This window comes from Pseudonaja textilis, chromosome 3 (genome assembly GCF_049901715.1).
Source record: "Pseudonaja textilis isolate UNSWEBS1 chromosome 3, rPseTex1.2, whole genome shotgun sequence".
NCBI lineage: Eukaryota > Metazoa > Chordata > Lepidosauria > Squamata > Elapidae > Pseudonaja > Pseudonaja textilis.
In genome coordinates, this window is record NC_141992.1 from 136,745,942 (window position 1) to 136,767,103 (window position 21,162).

General features: G+C 35.9%; 1 protein-coding gene across 8 annotated transcripts in view; it reads left to right on the forward strand.

The window, feature by feature from the left end:
- Positions 1 to 18,054, forward strand: part of ATXN1 (ataxin 1) — a 228,191-nt gene extending 210,137 nt beyond the window's left edge. For 7 of the 8 annotated variants that reach the window (XM_026699566.2, XM_087930909.1, XM_026699563.2 and 4 more), the window contains one exon: positions 8,380 to 9,405. In XM_026699566.2, the coding sequence (XP_026555351.1) occupies positions 8,380 to 8,910 (531 nt within the window). In that variant the 3' untranslated portion in view covers positions 8,911 to 9,405. Of the gene's footprint in view, positions 1 to 8,379 lie in introns of all 8 variants that reach the window. The other variant, XM_026699562.2, reaches the window with a different exon arrangement.
- The last annotated feature ends 3,108 nt before the right edge of the window (positions 18,055 to 21,162 follow it).

Consider the following 21,162-nt stretch of genomic DNA (forward strand, 5'->3'; position numbering starts at 1 on the left):
AATATCCTTATTATTCCTGCTCTTCTTAGTCTCTTAGTGACTGGGTGCATGAATGGCCTTACACAAATTATACTAGTGACAAAGGAATCCATTGGATGAAATTATTGTTATGTAGCCAAAGATTGCTGCAGTTTGGAACCTTGTAGAAATATAAATATGTGACTTACCATACTTAATAGATATTCTGCTTTTAGTATTAAGTCCCAAAAGGATGAACATTTTATTGGACTAATTAAAATATGTAGAGTTTAAACACACAGGTTTTTTTTTTTTAGCTAGGCATTAAACAGAATCACAAGAAAGAAAACTTCTCCTGAGAAATGGTGGATCATTATTTTATGATCTTATACTTTGGTCAAATAAAAGCACACTCTTATTGTTACTTCTTTGCTCTATTAATTGAGCAATAGAGAACCAACATGCTTCATTAGGATTTATTAGTTTACCTTTAGTAGTTAACGTTAACTATTAACTCTAATAAATGAAGAAAAATTAATCAACTATAATTTTGTCTTGCTTAAAAAAACAATGAAATTAAGCCAGAACAAAGTAATGAAAAGTAAAAGAATATGTATGGAAATTTTTGGCTTGTAGTCCAGAATATTTTAAGCTTTTACCTATAGCAGTGTGTTTGCTAATAGTTTTTCATGTTGGCATGTTAAATATGGGCTTTGGTAAACACTTTCTGGTATCTGTTCAGGAATTCCTGTCCCCATTAATTAAATGTCAACACATGTTGTTTTCAAAATATTTTTGGTCTGCTTTATAGTAGTGAGTATAGTTATAAAAATACAGTTGATTTCTCTAGTCTCTTTCCTTGTAAACTTCCCATTATGTCAGTAACATTTTAGAATGCAGTGGGTGGTTTGAACTTGAAAAGTTTAGAAAACTTGCAATAATCTCTTTGAAGCTATATTCCCGTATTCTTCTTTTCCTTTGTTTAACTTCCCAACATGTAATTATTATTTTTAATCCATCATTCACTTGATAATATTTATGTATATTTCTGCTTGGTAGTCATTACTTCAAGACATCAGTCAGCCTTTATTTAGTACTGGAATCATTGATCTGTTCTTTTTGTAATCTATGATACTCACAGCAATAATTTGTTATTCTATAGTTCAAAGCATCTATCTTCAGTATCCTAACACACCCTCAATATCCAGCTTCAGCAGTAATACGTTAGTTTTGGAAAGACAATTGTTTTAACTGTTATAACCTTCACTGCTATTGAAACAGCTTTAACCTCCATAATCTTGTCAGACTTTGTCATTGTCTTTCTCTTTAAGATTACTCTCCAGTACATTGCTATAGCACACTATCCATTTTTATCTATTATTGCACTAGATAAATCATAGTATCTACTCCTTTCACTTCTTCGCCATCAGTTGTAAATTCATTAAACATGCAGGTTGAATTTCTACCTTCACAATATTTAATATAAACACAGATTTTCCAATTCCCCTTTTGCTTTCATAATGACCTTTTCTAACAAAATGGTGTCATCTCAAAAGATTGATGTTTTAACTTCCAGCTTTGATTCCAGCTATCCTCTCTTCCAATCCTGCTGTTCCTATAATGGATTTGCTGTATAAGTTAAAGACACATGGGCACAATTTGTTTCTTTGTTCCCACTCTGACTCACTTTAGTTCTTGTATTCCAGTTCTTAATAGTTACTTTTTTTGTTCATAGTAAAGATCCCCCAGAAAAATAATTTGGGTGTTCTGATACATCCTTTAGCCTTCAGGTTCCCTATTCAAGGTCTAAGGTGGCAAGCCCCCAAGGTCAAAGGCTTGCCAGTTAGTGAAGCAAGGTAATCTCAAATTCTCTTGTTCTTGTTTGCGTAACAATAACTAACTTACAATACGCCAATCTGTCTTTTTTGAAACCTCGCTTTTAGTTTGAGAGTTTTGTTTCCTTATTTTTCTGAATAAAATATGTGACAGAATCTTATAAGTGTGAGGTATCAGTTTATGTTCTTGCATTATCTTTCTTCAATATAGGAATATGCACTGATTTTTTCCCAGTTTTAGGTCCCATAGCCTTGTTTTATATTTGATGACGTAGAGTTGTTTACACTATAATTATCTTTTCTCCTGCAGTTTTAAACAGTTCAGTGGCATTTACATCTGCACCAAATGGCTTCATACTTAAAACTGATGCATCGTCTTGCATTCCTCACTTTTTAGAAGTGGTTCCCAAGTAGATTTTCTCTCCAGAAACATTTATGTAATTTCGTAATCACATTTGCAAAGAGATATTCTTTCCCTCTTAAGCGTTGTTTTCACGCTAGCCCTAGCCCTTTCACCTCATTTGCATTTATTACTCTCTTCTATTATTATTCTTGATTATTACTATTTCAGGTGTATACCTTAAATATGTTATTTAAAGATCGATAATTTTTTCCTTTTCCTGTTGATGTTCTTGATTGAGATATCTTTCTTTGCCATTTCTTCCTGGCATTGGAAGTCTGAGTTCAGTTGTCCTTCTTGTTTCCTAAACCTTTCATTTTCCTTCCCCAATTTCTCATGATAAAATGCCTAAAAATATTCTTGAATTCTTTTTTATTTCCATTTTGTTTTTTACGATATCACTCTCCATAACTCCTTCATTTCTATTTCATAAATAAATAAATAAAATGTACCCCAACATGTTCCCTATGTTATGGCTGTCTAGCACAAGTATTCTCTTTAATTTTCGAAGTTTAAACTATATATTTTGTGGTCTGCACTGCAAGAATTCTAGCTGACTGGATTGCATTTCTCCATCTCTTGTTTCTTATTGTGGAACTGATTTGATTCAGTGATGGGTATCCAGTATATCCATGTTTGAAATGGATGTGGTCAATAAACAATCTTCCCGTTCCGTTAAATCAGTATGTTTGCCTTTAAAGCAATTTTACAAGAACAGTCTGTCTGGAGTTTTCCTATTCCAGTGGACACCTGAGATTGAAGACATGTCCAAGGTTATCTGTCTCATGCCACTGATACATAAATAAAATAGGAATCAACAGTGGATGCATATGAAAAGGTTTGCTATAAGAAATGAACCATTTGAAAATTTGTTTTGCAAATGAAAATTAAGGAACAAAAGCCTGGAATAAGATTTTGTTCTTTCATTTGTTTAATCTATGTATCTGAAGTCCCTAGGTAAGGACGCTTCTGACTAAACATTTGTGAAAATTAGAGAAAATATGTCTGAAATATGATATACAAAGTGAATGCGGGTATAGTATATACAGGCAGTAGCTCACATAAGCAACATCATAGAATAGTATGATTCCGAGATAGGAAATCTTCATGGTCAACAACCATGAGGAAATATTAGAGGCAAGCCAAAATCATAACTCGGGTAAAAAGATCAGATGTTTTGACAGATAATGCGGACAATAGTGTATTTAGCCTGTAAAAGCATAGGTTCTGAAATAGAGGATATAGAATGAGTACAGGTAGAAACTGGCAACCAGAAATTAAAATGGAATAGTGTGGAAAACAGACTATGAGAGTTTTTTTATCAAAAGGTTGTCTGTTTCAAAGGTGTGTGGTATGTGTGTGAGTCACTAATTCACAGATTGATAGTTGCCTTTTAATTCTGATCTTGGCTGAAATTTCCCGTCAATCTTTTTTTCACCTCACCCCAAGCAGGATCATTAGTCAAGGCAGAACTATCCCTGAATATGAAGATACAGTGATATAAAAATTATGCTTCTACCTTTCATATTATTATTGAAAGTACAGGGATATTACTAGAAAACAGTTTTCAACTTGGAATATGTGTGGAATCTGCTGCTGTTTCATATAGTCGGAAATGAACAAATAGGAAAAAATTGCCTGCAGGAAAGTAAGTATGTGTGTGTGTGTGTGTAAAAATATCTGTGGCAGTCCATAATATACCCTGTTTCCTTGAAAATATGACCTATCCTGAAAGTAAGCCCTAGCTTTATTTTTACAAGTGCACCCAATGTAAGCACTACCCTCCAAAATAAGCCCTAATTAAAATCCCACCCACTCCAGAGTACATGGATAAAAATTAAGCTAGGGTGGGGATGGGGGGGGGGTGGAGCTGCCCTACTACTTATCTTTGGACAGTTGTAGCCGGGCCTCACACACCCCAACACTTGCCTTGCCGGTCCATTTCTTCTGCTGGCAAGGCTTTCCTGAAGACCTTTGTAGCTGATAACAAAGCTCTTGATCGATCCAGAACTCTGTTATCGGGTTGCAGAGGCTTGCCGACTGCAGAAGAAGAAGTTCCTGAAGGCTCTGACAGTGAAAAGGAAGCCGGGGGCAATGCACATAAATGAGGTTAGTCAGTGGACATCCCCTGAAAATAAGACCTGGTGCCTTTTTTGGAGGCAAAAAAAATATAAGACAGGGTCTTATTTTCGAGGAAGCACAGTAGTTTATTCTGGCATCCTTGAGTCTTTTAATATTGCCCTGAATTATCATAGTATGTTCCAGAAGTATGGAAGCAATGCTTTTTGTATGGTGTTCTCCTGTTCACTGATAGTCTCACTACAGCTTCCCTTTCAGAGATTGAGAGTGCCATCATCTGGTAGAAGAAATGATGATGACCTCTCCTATTAAAGTGTCACTTTATGCAGAAGTCTAACAAAACGTAGCTGATATCATCACCTTAAAATACTTCACCAGCTGTGTTTCTCACAAGCGATGCTTCCAGAATTCAGAGGCAGTCACGTAGAAATGTGAGTTTAATTTAGGTTTTCTGTAGACTCCAGGAGTTGGATGTTTTCCCAGATGAATCATGTTCTTCTGTCGTAGCAGCTACTCTTCAACTGAGGTTGTTGTTGTTTTTGAAATAAGTAAATAAAACTGCCTCACTAAAAAGGCTTTAGCTTCTCTTACTCGGAGTGTGTCTTCAATATATTACCAGAACTTTGTTGCAATATTTGTGAATATAAGTGATTGTGAGCTTAGACCATATATAATTCTGTGGCATGAACTCCTTATATAGCATATTGATGCCCTTATTCTTCTTCCTCTGATCTGCAGTTGTGAGATAAGGTAGGGCTGGACTGGATTAAGGATTACTGAAATGGCACATCTGTGGTATTGCATCAGAAATTTAAAGACAGCTTTGAGAGGACAGAATTAGTGTGCTTTTTCTTAGTTTTCCTCTTGACATGTCATTGTTATTCTTGACAATCTAAAGCAGAGGAATGTATCGGTGAAGGTAAAGAAAACTAGAGCGGTCAGAAAGGAAAAAATAGCTTGAATTCTAACCCCTATTTATTGGCTGAAATTAAGAGACAATCTGCTGGTCTCTGCTTCCTTGAATTTTAATGGGGGCGGGGGGGGAGTGAATAATAAGGAGGCATTGTTGAATCAACGTTCAATTCATGGGTTAGTACTGTGTTGAGTAGGATATGAATAACATAAAAACAGATTTAAAATGGAAGAAAAAATGTTGCATTCTATGTGTGAATGCATCCTAGAAATATTATGGTGATATAGCCAAGCAGTTGATAAACACTGAAAAATCACTTCCTATGAGTAAAATTCTACACTGATTACATTTGACATTATAAATGGATAAAGCACTGTATAATCAACAGATCAGACAACAAAATCGATACAGCATCAAAGACAGCAGATGTGTTTTATGGTTAGTTAAAGTCAAATAAATTTACTATTGTTTAAACTTTGACTAACCAGCATCCACTATCAGTTGCATGAATTGTGCTATTTATTAGTAGATAGAACCGCCAATATCATATAGTTCTAATATAGCAATGGCAAAAGGTCATAATTTTATGATAGATGCATTTTATATTCAAAAGGATTTATCCATGAGGGTAGCTTGAAAAGTCTCTGGTAATCAACTACTTCCACAATCCAGATTTATTGGGATAACTGTTCATAATTCCCAGTTTGGAGATCTTGCCTAGAAACTCAAGCTAAGATTAGAAAAGGTTGATGAACTAGTTGAATCAATTAGCCCTTTTCTAATATAGCTGTCCTAGGTTCCACAACAATTTGACCACAAAGGGACTGAATAGCTAGAAGCAGGCATTGTTTTATTTCAGGGTCCTATAATAATTTCTGGTAAAAAGTTTTAATCTTGTGAAATTATTTTCCACAAAAAGAACTGATAAAACTATTTGTGATTCAAATTAGAAGCAGATCATAATTTTGCTAAGTCTATCTACAGATACAGATAATCAGAGTTGGAAGGGACCTTGTAGGTCATCTAGTCCAACCCCCCGCCCAAGTGGGAGACCCTACACCATTTCTGACAAATGGCAGTCCAATCTCTCCTTGAAAGTCTCAAGTGATGATGCTCCCACAACTTCTGAGGGCAAGCTGTTCCATTGGTTGATTGTTCTCACTGTCAGAAAGTTTCTCCTTGTTTCCAAGTTAAATCTCTCCTTGTTCAGTTTCCATCCAAATCGATTAAGGATTTTTATTTTTCAGTTTCTTACTCATGATTCAGCTTCCTCCCTTATCAGAATATGATTGTACACAACCTCTGTTAAGACTAGTTAAATTTTTAAGATCTCTATTGAAATCAAAGTTGACTTCTCAGCAGCGATATTTTGCTGATTGCTAAGCCAACCCAAAATCTCTTCTAAATGCAGGATCCAGCCACTAATCTTTTAGATAATTAAACCAGTATTTTTAAACGCAAGAAATATGATTTGATTCCCCTAAGAGCTAAAGAACATGATTGGAGAACTCCTTCATGAAAAGATAGGTTGTGCAATATGCATAATTAACATTCTCATTTCCATACCCAAGCTGTATTTATTCTGCCTTAGAACATTTTGATCTTGTGGTTTTAAAAGTACATTCATTTATTCATTTTGCTACTTCATCAGTTTGTACAGTACATCTGCAACCATAGTTTTTATTTTACATTCATTGATTATGAACATTTTCCCTGCAACTTGGTTCCATGATAGTAAATTTCTGGTGGTTGGCCTTCACTTGTTACATATCCTTACACTGGTTTCCATTTTTTTGAAGACAGGATTGTTTATTCCAATCTTTTCATCTTAATGCCTTTGAGATGTTTATTTCAGTTCCCCTCCCATCATTCTTGCAGCAACAAATTAGTACAAGCCCAGAAGGAAACTCTGGACTGGAAATATGGATTTGGTCCTACACAAAAAAGACAACAGAAAGGCCAGAAGATACAAGGCAAACATCTAGAAGATCTTGGTGCAAAGCAGCACTGAGATTCATGATAATAATGAAATAATGGTATTTGGAGCAGCTACAGACTTAAGCAATAACACAATGTGGTGACTTTGGATGTACTCAGGATGTGGTTTATACATGGAGATTACCAATTGGGCTAGAATAAGTAAAGGCCTTCCACAACTTTCTGACTTTTTTATTTGATCTTCTACTGAATTGTTTTGCTTTACAAAAGGATCTCTGTAGACAATAAAATCAGTTTCTTAGCAAAAATAAAAACGGAAGAGGATTCACAAACTTTAATTTGCTTATTTAGTTTGAGGTGAGGTCAGGTCAGTAAACCACATTTGCAAAGTAAAAAAAAAGTAAAAAAGAAAAATCTCCATGATAATATGTATATGTCATTCTGACTCATGTGAAAATCATTATGCATACAAGGTAGTGGTCAACTTACAACTGGTTGCTTCACAACCATCCAAAATTACAATGGACTTTAAAAAAACTATTCCTCAAAATTACAACATATACACATGGTCACATTATTGCATTTTGGAAACTAGCTCGCATTTATGACTGTTTGCGGCATCCCATAGTCACATGACTATAATTTGTGAACCTTTTTGCTCTTTTCTGGTGATTTTTGCTAGTTTCCAGCATTGGACATGCTTGATTTACTTAATTGGATCTGCTGGATCTGCTTAATGACCACATGATTTGCTTAATGGCAATGATAACTCACTTATGACTGTTGTAAAACATGTGGTAAAATAAAATCCAGTCATATAGTGCCTTGACTTAAAACTGCAAGACTTTATGTTCGAAATTCCTGACTCCATTGTAGTTCTAAATTAGGGATTATTTATATACACACACATGCAATGGCTTTTGTATTGAAGGGACTTAGTTGAACTATTGATATTGAACATTCCAGATATAATATACCTGAGCAGAAAAAAACTGAAAAATCAAAGTTTCATCTGGTACCACCAAGACCTTTGAAGGATCTTTCCAGAAGTACATAAGGAGAATTCACTGTTTTACTTCTCCTGCCAAAGTTGTGAAAAGTCTTGGAGTGTTAACGTTTTCTTAATCTGAACGCTATATGTTTGTTTTCTTGAATGAGATCACATTCTCTGGAAATAGATTCATCAATCTTTGAAAATATACGTGCAAATGAACATATTAAAATTCACATCTGTGTTTTCTATTTTCCATTTACAGGTCAGTGTTGAAGTTTTGGTAGAATATCCCTTTTTTGTATTTGGACAAGGCTGGTCATCCTGCTGCCCTGAGAGAACGAGCCAGCTCTTTGATTTGCCGTGTTCCAAACTCTCTGTTGGTGATGTCTGCATATCACTTACACTCAAGAATCTGAAGAACGGCTCAATTAAAAAGGGCCAGTCCATGGACTCAGCTAGCATCTTGTTGAAGCACTCTAAAAATGACAGTCTAGTTGGCAGTAGACATAGGTATGTGGAGCAGGAAAATGGGATTGATCAAGGAGGTGCAAAGATGACATCTGAAAATGGTGAACTGAAGTTTCCAAACAAAATAGGATTACCTGCAGCATCTCTACTCACCAAATCAGAATCCAGCAAGCCCACAGCAACTCGGAAGAGGAGGTGGTCAGCCCCTGAAACACGGAAACTAGAGAAGTCTGAAGAGGAGCCACCGTTGACTCTTCCCAAGCCTTCTTTTATTCCTCAGGAGGTTAAGATTTGCATTGAAGGGCGATCCAATGTAGGCAAGTGAAGTCTATTAGGGAAAGGAAATTAGAATATCCCTTGTCCTTTTTATCCAGATTACTGTACTGTAGACTAAATAATCGAGTATTTACATGTTATCATCTTATTTTAGGTTTATGTTTATAACGTTGTTATAGTTGCAGTTGGTATTATGCAGGAGACAGGTGCATACTTCCCCCACCTAGGTGTTCATTGGTGATTATTTTTCTCAAGAGCTACAAAAAAAGGGCAGTATCTGCTTGACATGTGAACACACACCCTTTGTGGAAGCAAATGTTGACATGGCACCTGTTTTCCAGCACGTCAAACAGAATATTAGTCTGGCAAGAGAACTCTAGGAAAGACAAACACTATTGCCTGATTCAAGAGTAGAATCGAGAGTTCCACAACAATGTGATTTGGTGGTTCTCTCAACAAATTTCTGATGAAGTGTAGTCCAGGGGCAATAAGGGAGAACCAAGCACTCTTTGAGACTTTGCACAATAAAGTGATTTTCTTTTAATTTTCTGATTTTTTTTTTTGTCTTGTATTTTCCATTCCCCCAATCCAAACCCGTACTGTGTCCCAGAGTGGGGGTGGCGGTGGGGGGTCTAACTGCACTATTTTTATTAATATTATTATTGTTGTTGTTATTGTTCTTCTCAGAGACTGCCACATAGAGATTTCATTTCCACTTGCTAGCACAATGGCACAGCAAGAGCGTAGCAGCTGATTCTTGCTTTGCTAAAAATGGTAATTTGCTTAAAGTGTGACATTGTTGGTGTCAATATAGCACGTTACAAATTGTGGATATCTGTAACTTGTATACAGCATGTTGCCGCTAACATTTGCTTCCACAAAGTAACTATGTACTTTCCTTTGGGAGAGTGAACATAAAATTGTTTGCAGTTAGGTTGTATTTTTTAAAACTCTAGTACTGTGGGGTTTTTTTTAAAAAAAATTCTGTACTAGAAGTAGTGCCACTTTTTTTTCAAATTTCAGTGTGATATGAGGAAATGGATGAACATAGAATGTCTTTGAGCACTTAAAATGATAATCAGAGTTTCGATGCTGAGAATCCTGGCTTAGCACTCAGCAAATCCTGTATTTTGCTTTATTCTCTTTTGGGTTAGGGGGAGAAAGAGAATATTGACATTTTCAACACTGTTAACTGTGTAGGTTTGTCCACAAGCAAGATGCTGAAAGTTTTCATGTGGTATCAAAGGGATGAATGTGAATTATGAACTCGTATGTGACAGTCGTTGTCCACAAGGACTACTTAATAGGAGGCACTTTTAAAACTTTTATGCTTGTGGAAAAAGTTAAAGGTATATGCAAGCTGACAAAATAATAAAAGAAAAAGAAGAGTATAAGGGAATAAGAAGAAAAAAACATTGTCCAGTGTTTTTGAAAAAGATGGACTTTAAAGAATCTTGCAATTTGCACATCTTGAGTTTATCATTTGTGTGGTATTCCTGCAGTTTTTAATTTTTTTAGGAAGGGAGAGGGGCTGAAAAAGCTTAAACAAATGTAGCAGTTATTTACTAACCTGCCTAATTTCTAGACCATTTTAATAGGATTAGGTTTTCTTTCAATTTCTTTTACTTTCTTTGTATCATATCTGTCACCCTGAACCAGAAAAGCTGAGAATTTCTATTCAGATTTTCTGAGTTTTCCATGAGTCATTTTGACACAGATGCAACTTTTGTGTTTTGTTCTAATTCTGTGTTTTATTGTAAAATTACTGTTTCTTAATTTTCAGATACTTTTCTTCTGATTAGTGGTATAATATTAATGTTAAAATTTGGTACAACAGGATGATGGGTAAAAGTTTATCCAATTAAACTCTTTCAGTAATTTTATGACTGATCACAGAAATCTGAAATAAATTCAAGGGTGGGTCCAAAAGGCCTAAACTCCCACTGATTTAGTGGCTTCCATCTTAAAACCAGATTCAGATTAATAGTCACATTAAAACCCATTTAATTATTCACAGATAAATAATTGACTATATGCCAACCTGTGAAAAGAATCACTTAAACTATTGCCCTATTTTAAAGCTTAATTTCTGCATTAATTTCTGAAGTTTTAAAACCAGGATTTTCTGAAAGATGCTCTGGGCATTTTCACACATGAGACTGAATCTAAATATCCATTGAATTTGTAACGTAACTCTATATGGACATGTTCTATCGGTGTTATTAAATATGTTTACATGTGATACAAATATTACGTGAGAACCTCAAAGAAGTCTAGTGTCTTGTGTGAAAATGGTACAAGAATTCTTTTGGCATCAGTGCTGTATTCCAGCTTACCAAGGTTAAGTGAGTGATCATCAGTTATCTTCTTTCCCTACTTGTAATTTGACTTGGATGAAATTCAAGAAAAGAACAAGTGAGGTAGAAGGTGTGGTATACTGCTTATATAAGCCGGGTGTTTACCCTCATCTCTTTTCTGTGATCATTTCACTTGCCCTAAGATGGCCACTGTCTGCAAAATGAAATGGATTAAGCCAAAATAGATAACTGGCATCTCCTGCTACAGAAGAAGCACATGATAAATTGAGACCTTAGCTGAGTTTAACAAATTTGTAGTTCAATTTACAGGAGATTGCTTTTTTTAATCTTTGACCCTGGTGTCCTGCTGGTTGACATAACTCCATTGATATCAGGTTCTTATTTAGCAAGAAACTAAATTTTAGAAATCAAAATAGAACTTTAAATGAACAGTTTCTTGAAATGTTCATTTCCCCGCCCACTTACCTAAATACCATACATACCTTTAAAAATTCCAATATAATTCTCTCTTTAATTGTGTTTCTTTGTTACTTGAACCTTAGCTCACACCAGAATGAATCATTTTTGTACCAATTTTGGGGATGCACCAAAAATGGGCTTAAGTTTTAAAGTAGCTTGAAAATCTATCTTGAATTGTTATGACCTTCCAGTAATTTATTAGATCACTGGGCGGGTTCCTTCTCACAATCATGTTGCTTTTTTTGTGCTGTAATTTTTTTTTTTCAACATTTCTGCTCAGAGAATTTGCTTAATCTTCCATAAACTCTGCTCAGGGCACTTTCAAGTTATTGTTTATTGAAGTTTTATTTTGGCTTGTTTTTGTTTTGTTTTTCTTCTCACTTCAACCTCTGATAGCAAGAAGAGCAGTAAGAGATGAGGCAAAATTCGTATTTCATTCCTATCAGTACCACTATTTTCATATGTCCTCAGAGAACATTGCCTATATAACAGAGCAGGGATTACAAAACTGACCACATCTATAAAACTAACACTAACAAGTAAAACAAATAAACCAATACTAATAAATGATTCAAGCAATAGGAATGTATTTGTTCTCTACTTGCATTAGAGACTTAGAACTTGCAATTGTTACTTCCGTCCAAGCACAGCGTCCCGTTGCTGTGCTTCTGCTTCTTTTTAGTATGTGCAATATTTTATGTGCCAATTTAGATTCACCTAACTGTGACAACAGACTTTTCTCATGCCATCTTTTTTGGAGCGTTAAATGTGGGGTCTTATGCCTTCCTTTGAAAATAGTAGGGGTAAAATTTGTCTGGATGTCAACACATTGCACAGCCTGGACCAGGGGCTTCTTACAGCTCTTACTATTCAGTGCCCTGCTGGGCTTCATATTTAAAGGACAAAAAAAAAAAAAACCCAGAGAAGCAGAGGAAAAAATGTCAAATATTTGTCTCAAGGGTTGTTAATGGTGGAAAAGATAATATGAGCTGAGTCTCATTCTGCTGAGATGAATACCTAATAATGAATTCCTTGGCATCCCTTGATGGGTGCAGTCTTCAAGAGAGCATCATATTCTCTTTTATGTTTATCATGACTAATCTTTACTTAGATTGGAAGTGTGGATAAATTCAATCTTGTGTGGGAAGAATGGCATCCCTTTGTCTCTCTGTGACTGATGAAAGCTTGTTTTTGGATTGTAGCTCTCTTTTGTGAGTTCATATAATTTTGCCGTTAGACAATCTGGCTTTCTTGGCTACGGAAACAAAGTTATAAATTTGAGCTAGTTCTATGACTCTTTCTTCCCCCCCTCCCCCCCCTACATTTCCCAAATTCCAAAATTACTCAAGGCAAGTTCTAGTCCTATTGATGTTTGCAGTGGAATTTGTGTTGGGTTCATTTGTCCTCTTCATCAATGGGATTAAGATTTGAGCCTTGTGCTCCCAAGTGCCTTAGTTTCTGTTTTTAAAAGGCACCTAATTTCACATGAAATATTTTAATGCCATGCTTGTTCCTGCAACTTGTCCTGTAAACTCCTGTGTCACTCCCTTTTCAATTTCTTCTAATTACTGAAATAGTGACAGTTGTAGAGGACATTTTAAGATTAATGTCATTGTAAAAGTCTGTACAGTATCCACATGGCAATATTAACTCACACCAGTTTTTCCTCCCCTTGTTTTATTTTTGTATTAGACCTTCTTTAGTTTACAATGAAACTATACAATCACCAATAAAATTAGTCAGGGCAAAGGAAAAAATACCAGAACCTCTTTATAGGAATTTCTAAATAAATATATCTATATCTATATATCTATATCTATATATCTATATATAAAATGACTGTTCCTTATAGTGTTTTACTTAGGCATCATTTCAGTTTGTCTGGGCCACATGGTGGGGTTTCAGAATGTGATGTCACTTACCTCATATTCTGCATATAAATCTGGATTGTTAAAAAAAAATCTTGGTCTTCTTCCCTACCCCGTTTCCTTTCCTTTCCTTTCCTTTCCTTGGGGGGGGGGGTTGGGGGAAGAGAATGCATGCCTATTTCCTGGCACCCCACACCCTCCATCTGCTATTTTTCTGTTGTTTGGGAGCTAGGAAGTGACATCACAGCTTGATTTCCCGCAGTCAAGGAACATTTAGAAACCTTTCAAACCTCTTACTCAGGGATGGGGCTGGTGTATGGTGTGGTACACTGATGTGACCAGAAGGAGCACTTTTACTGCTCTGGAGTAGGGATGTTCAATTCCAAGGAGTTGTTTGGATTTCCTGCATGGTTATGAACTAACTTTAAGATTAATTGTCGCGTGTGCAGTATAAGCAACAGACCCAGCTAGAGCTGTAGCTTTGGGTGATACAGAAGACATCCTATACCCAGTGGCTTGTTTTACTTTGCTACGTTGCCAAGCCAGGGAGGGAGGGGAGACCCACAACAGCGATAATCATTAATTAAGAAATAAGATTGCTGTTTTAAAGATATTTTGCGGTGCTTCGAATTTTTGACATGGGCTCCTAAATATTGTTTTAAATAAATACCATAGATATCCAGGCCACGGTGTTGTAGATCCTTACTTTCTTCAGGATCCAGACCTATAAGAAAATATGTGTGGTCCCAAATCTTTAAAGTGAAATGTATGCTTACCCCTTTGAAATCACAGATCTAACTATACTTAAAATTACTAGTTTCAGCAGAACTCTGCATTGACCAGTCCTTTCAATGAATGCCTGATTCATTGAAGGTCCACTTGTGTGTCAAAGTTCACTTGTTTTTAATATGCCTGCTATTATGGATATATGCCACAGATTCACATTGGGTATTAGATGACTGTGGATCGACTTTCAGCTTGTTTCGCCTCAGATCATACAATGAAAATTACTATAGATGGGATTAGTGGTGGACTTAGCCACACATATTCCACTAGCAGTTGAGAAGGGGAAGAAAAACAGCGGAAATGTGGCCCAATGACAGTGTTAACCAATAGGAAAGCAAGTTCCACAGTGCCACCTGTTTGTACTAATGGCGTGGCTTTCTGGTATCGATGCTTAGAACTTCTTCAGAAGTAGCATTCCACACGTGGAAGGGACCTTCTGCGCACCGAGAGTACTTTATAGCTGTTATAGAAGCAGGAGTATACAAATGACAATAGGCCCTACTTTATTATAGCCCCCACACAAACACTTCTATTAATGATTACACAAGTGAACTAATGGCTTTTTTTTTTCCTGCTCCCAATACTTTGACCCAGTACCTTATATTTGATAACCTGCAATGAAGCATTTGTGTCCTTTTGTGTCATCTCCTATGAAATGAACACTGTTAACAGCAATATGTGATTCCCTCCACCCCACCTCAGATTATTATGTATAGGTATTGTCCAACCAAGGGACAGACACAGTAATAGCCTAAAAACAAAGGAACATCGTTTCCTAACTGTTTTTAAGCAGAATGTGCTTAATATATTTTGCTTTTAAAAAAATGTTTATTACTCTGAAGATTCCCGAAAAAGGATAGTCCTCTAAATTTTGATTGTTGCTTTTGAGAGCACAAAAATATTTCGTTGATTTCCTTTGTAGATTCCGAGAGCAGTATTGCGTTTTTCTGTTGGTGGGGAAATTCCAAACAAGTTGCACACTTCTACTCCAGAGTTCACTTTCTTTTACATAGATGACCTCGCTTCTGATGTGTTACCTTACTGATAGGATCTTTACTTGTAGCACTATAACTGGTGGGAATATTTTTTTATGTGAACCTAATTTGATGAGAAGGTTAAATGAACTTTTTTGAAGCACTCACATTGAGAGGAGTACAGGTAACGTTTTTTTAAAAAAATTGCACAAAAGAAAAGAATGTTTGGAATGATTCATTCAGTATTTGAAAAGCGATGGATATGTTGAAAACCGTGTGTTGTTTGTAAAAATTAAATAAACCTACAAAAGTCGAGAAAGGGTGAAAGTTACATTTTTTGTATATAGAAGACTCTCATGGGTTGGTTATGGCAGGAAAGAATGCCTAATTAACAGGTTTTTCAAAGACAGTATACTTAGGTTTGCATTTTCATTATATAAGTCGCATTATTGGGGTAGGGGAGAATGGTCACCTTTAACAGCATTTGAGGGCTGTTTGTCCCTCTTTAATTTAATTGAAGTTGATTGGGATGTCATGACATCTTCTAAGGATGATTTTGTTTTTGCACTTCCTGTACTTAAAAAAAGAAAACAACCCAAAGAATTTCAGAGCGGACAAGAAGTGTTTGTTACAAGGGATTCTCAAGGTGAATAAAGAAGTGAGGGAGATCCTATGGTCTCCTGTAATTCCCCTCTTCCCCAAACCCATACATACACATGTACACCTCTCTTTTTATGCCTGGAACTGTTAAAGACAATGTTAGTTATTCTAGCAGTTGTACAGAGAGTTTGTTATTATTTTTCATTTGGTTCTGGAAATGTTTATTACTGGCACACCAAAAATGAAGGGAATCTAGGAAAACTAGTACTTCTGAGGAAGAGGTCCAAAATGTTTTTACAAAAGGAAGCCTTTAAAATGAAGAGGATGATGGGGGATGGCTGATGGTTTTCTGAATCCTTCTCTCCTTGTACCGTGCAGTCTCTAGAAATAATTTGAGTCTAATTCTGGTATTTAATATAGAAGAGAGATAACTTCTGTATTAATATGAATCCTTCAGGTGCAGTGGGATGGCCTCTCATACAATCAAATGAAGTACTTTTAGTGAATGACTAGTGTTTCTATAATAGGGATTGCAAAAATTAAGTTTATTCTCGCTGTTATTGAAAAGGACCTGAGTCTTCCATGAAAATTGATCCAAGGCTTCATTAAGGTTGCTTTTGTTTGTTCATTTACTTTCACTTGATCAAAGCTTTGGTTCCCTTTTCTTCAGCCAACCAATAGGCAGCACTGGATGTATCTTCTGCAATAGATTTAACTTGCTGGTGCTGGAACCGCTTATAAGAAGTCTACTGGAAATCAGTTTCATTGAGGCCAGGGATGTGACATTATAAATTACAGATTACAGGGACTTGCATTTTACAAAGATCCTGCTTGACAACAATTCTGAGTGCAATAGCAGCTTATGAATTATTGACAACACTAAACACTGGATTATACAAAATCACTCTTTAAAGGTATTCTATTTAATTTTAAATCTATTCAAAACCAACAGTGGCAGACACAGATAGACAAGCCAAAAAAGAGGGGCACCAGGAGAGTTCTTTGAAAATTACCGAGGTGTGTACATTTCCTCTTGCAATTAATCTCTTTGTAACTGAAGTTAGATTAATTTTAAAATTAGACTATAAACCTTTTCCAGCCAAGAGACAAAAATGAATGCAGTAAATGCAGCCATTTACTTCCCAAAGAAATGCAAATGTAACATATATTGAGGCTCTGTGATTGGTGGTAGAAGTTAAAATTTGGAAATGTTCATATTTTTTAAAACAATAATTGTTTGATTAAATTCAAACTGCAAATTGTTCTGCATCTATTTAACCCCAGGGAATAGGCCTCAAGTACTTGAAATGCCTCAAAGTGTTGGGTTTTGTAAATATGCTAAGCATTTCCTTAGCTGATCGATCATTTCTCCCATGTTTTTATTGTATCTCAGGATTTTTGCCTCATAATTCTGTGAAGATGTACAGCTTTATCTTGACTTAAAAATGTTTTAAAGAGAAGGCATGACATCAGAACGCACCTTTCTGTCTCTAGCATTTAAATAATTAAGTGAAATAGACAAATTTCAAATGCCTGCTTGCAATTTTGGTAGTATTTTATCAGTGGTTTGAGCAACCAGCAAATTCTCGATGAATGTTTCCCAAATCAATACGTAATTCATGCTGTGCATATTTCTTTTACTCACACAATTACAAAATACACTTTCAATGTCCTGCCAGATGTTGGCCTGGAGAAAGGGGCACCATAGCTTTATGCTGAGGTCATATTGGGCTGACATGGCCAGTACAAAGGAGAAATAGGGAGGGAACGTTTCGCACCTTATAGAATAAGAAGAGAAATTGCATACCGACATAGGTAAGAGCTTTTATTGTGACAAGAACTTTTTCCATATGCGTGCATACTCTCTGTAATTCCAGTGTAAAATATTGTACTTGCACTAGCTTTTTTTAAAACAAATATGAAAAAAAAATGGAAGAATTCATATTCTATTTTCTAATCGTGGTGTGTCTATTTGTAGGATACACTCGCATCTGTTTATTGAATTTTATGGTCCCTTTCTTTGATGGTGCTTGCAGGTTTTCTAGGTAGAAATTATTTCATTATGATAATAAAACAATGTTTGATTCAAAATTTGAACAAAATTGTTTTAAATAAATTGTCTGTATACCAGTACAAGTTTATTGTTTCAGTATACTCGTACTAATAAAATAACAGTGCCAATTGCAAATTAGTGTTCTTTGTAGTGTTTAAGAGGTTGGTAGTAGTTCCTCTTTGAAAGATCAATTTTTTTCCACATGAATGTTTTTCCGAGGATTTACTTTATGACAAGTTTTGTTCACAGGTTGCAGAAATCCATAATACATGCATATTTTATGAACTTTCTGAAATAATATACAAGCACTCATTGCGCTGTCAAGTTTGCCTTGTGCTACCAGTTAATCGAAGTAACTTTTAACAGCGCAGCTTATATTATGCTCTGAATATACCTAGCAAAGTTTCATAGTTTTAGCTTTCTCTTTACAAACCACATTAATTAGTTGATGTAGAAGCATTTTATTCAGTTGCTTGACTCTACTAGCATTTTCAAACTATATAGTGAAGATCTGTTATGCTTAAAATGAAGAAAACTTTGGAAGTGGCAAAAAAATTGTGTTTAGAGCATTTATCACAAATAAATCCCAAAAGTCAGAATTCCAAGGTTTGAGATAAAGTGGTTGCAGTCATCTCCTTGGGTGTAGTGCAGGTACTTGGTACAGGTAGTCCTCATTTAATGACCCTAACTGGGATGAGCAACTTGTTGCAGTTGTTAAGTGAAATGTAAATGTGCCAATTGATCACAGGAATTTCAGCAGTCTCAGTTGCAGCGTGAAGCAAATCACCCCGACTTCCTGCTGGCTTCACCATTGTCCTTGCGTATCAGAAGCTGACTGGGAAGGTTTCAGATGGCAATCACATGACCACAGGCATGCTGCAATGGTCATTAAGTGCAAGGACTAGTTGTAAAGTCACTTTTTTCCAGCACCATGGTGACTTCAAACAGTTGCTAAACTGCTAAATTTTCTGTACTCAGAAAATGAGGCCAGATGGTCCGGGGTGGGGGGCGGGGGGGGAACATCCCACTTAAATTACATAGCCCTTCTATTTATATGAAAGTTGTTTGATGCTAAGAACTGGCCCAAGGCAAATATTTTTCAATACAGCGAACACTTTCCCCCATCATTTACTGAACATTTAAGAGCCACAATTATGAAACTTCTCAAACTTATAATGTATTACAACAATTACACTCAACCCTATTAAACAACCGGACTAAAAAGTCCTGTTTCCAAAGCCTTACTCAAGGTCATTAATCTCAGGTTTGATTCACACATACATGTGGCGAATACTGGGTTTCCAGGGCTCATCTTCATATAAAAGGATTGTAAAGTGACAGACGTTTGCCTAAATGAATTACTTAAGTCACTTAGTAATCCATAGTCACTACTGTTTTTTATTTTTCCTGGAAATAAATAAGTACCCAGTGTAATTTTTAATTTTAGCATAATGGGGTTTTCCAAGTCTTGTTTTGTATCATGGAAACGCTTTGAATCCGATTCAAGCTTTTCATTCTTGTATGCCAGTGAGCTGTGGTTTCTGTCATTACAATTCCACATTGCATTTTTAAAAATGTATCTGGACATTTGAGAAGCAGCTGCATCTGTTATTTCTGGACATGCAAACCACGTCCTCTACTTGCATGGATATACCTGAGATTTGTTTTTTGCTTTGATTTTGCTAGGCGGAAGGCCTATTCTACCTGCCTGCCTACAATGGAGTAAGTAGGCACACTGAAAGACAGTTAGCTACTCGGGAGGTAAATCTGCTTTTCACTTCTCTTATATGGTGCTTCTTTACCTAAAAGGACACCACAGATAAATGATGGAATCAACATACCAGTAGATGTCACAATTCAAAGGTTTTTAAAAATATTTCTACATACTATATAAATCAGCCCAAAGGAAAAGAAGAGTTATACGGCTTTATGTATGCATAATTCTTCTAAAAACAATCAGTAGCTGGTTTTGTTGTTCCATTTCATTATAAACTTGTCAGCTACCAGATTTGGGCTGCAATAATTGAGACAACCACTGGGTGGCAGAAAAGAAATGTCAAAACTTTCAAATATAGTATCACAACTTATACGTTACACTTTAATTACCAATTACTCAAATTTTACTTGGACTTTGAAAAAAAAACATCAATGATATAGTAAGACTCTATAGCAGGGGTGTCAAACTAGTAGCCCGCAGGCTGGATGCGTCACATGTAGGCCCTATCCACCCCAGTGCCGCAAATGGAAAAAATGTCACTAAACATCACGTCATGGCAATGTGACGTGGCGAGTGTGACCTATAGGGTAATTTTAAAAAGTAAGGAACTTTACTTGCAGTAAAACTACTTTGTATATATGCAGCTTCAGGATTGTTATAGTGAATCTCCTCTGCATACATCAAGTTCCTGCCTCATAAAAACTGCCTCATAAAATTATGAAAAAAAAATGTCATATAATGGATAGGTTGTGTATATTACAATAGTGATATGGAAAATGAGATCTAGATCTTGCACAACCAGAACACATCTCTATTTATTACTTTAGCATGTCTTTTTTCAGGCTTCCATGTGATGCCAAATAAGATGGTTCTTTTAAAACATTGTTAAGATGATTCTTGAAGCAGCCACTTCTTTACACTCATACCTGTTCATGGAGTTTGAAACATTTCTTCTGAATCACTTTCAAAGCAGTCCTAATTGCACGAGTTCTAAACCAGTGTGTGATCTGTGTGTGCAAGGGGATGACTGCACACAAATCCAAGTTCGATCCAAACAAAATATTTGATTACTTAAAGATCCAGTGACAAAAAGTGGATCATAGCCCTGCTGCCTTGGGTAAAGTTCTCCTTTGAAGACATCTCTCTTAATATCAACAATATCATTTCACGAGTGGAACAGATTCAGACCATCATGTAGTTTCTCCCAAATCTGTTCCAGAAGGCTCTGGAACAGATCTAGAACATTCAAGATGAGGACTGTAATAAGTAGTCCTGGTTATGAGAAACTAGCCTCGTGGATTAAAATAATCTAATCCCACCAACAGGCTCTCAGAAGCAATAATGGGAACTATTATTGGCAGGGAAATCCTTGTAATTCTGATTTGATTACGAAAATATCGGAGTATCAGTGGTAATTCCAAATCGCTCTTCTGTCATAATATGCCTATTTCTTGGCTAGACTATCTGTCTACATAAAACGATCACTGAATGAGGGATAGTTCCTTACTCTATTCAATTGTTCCCTT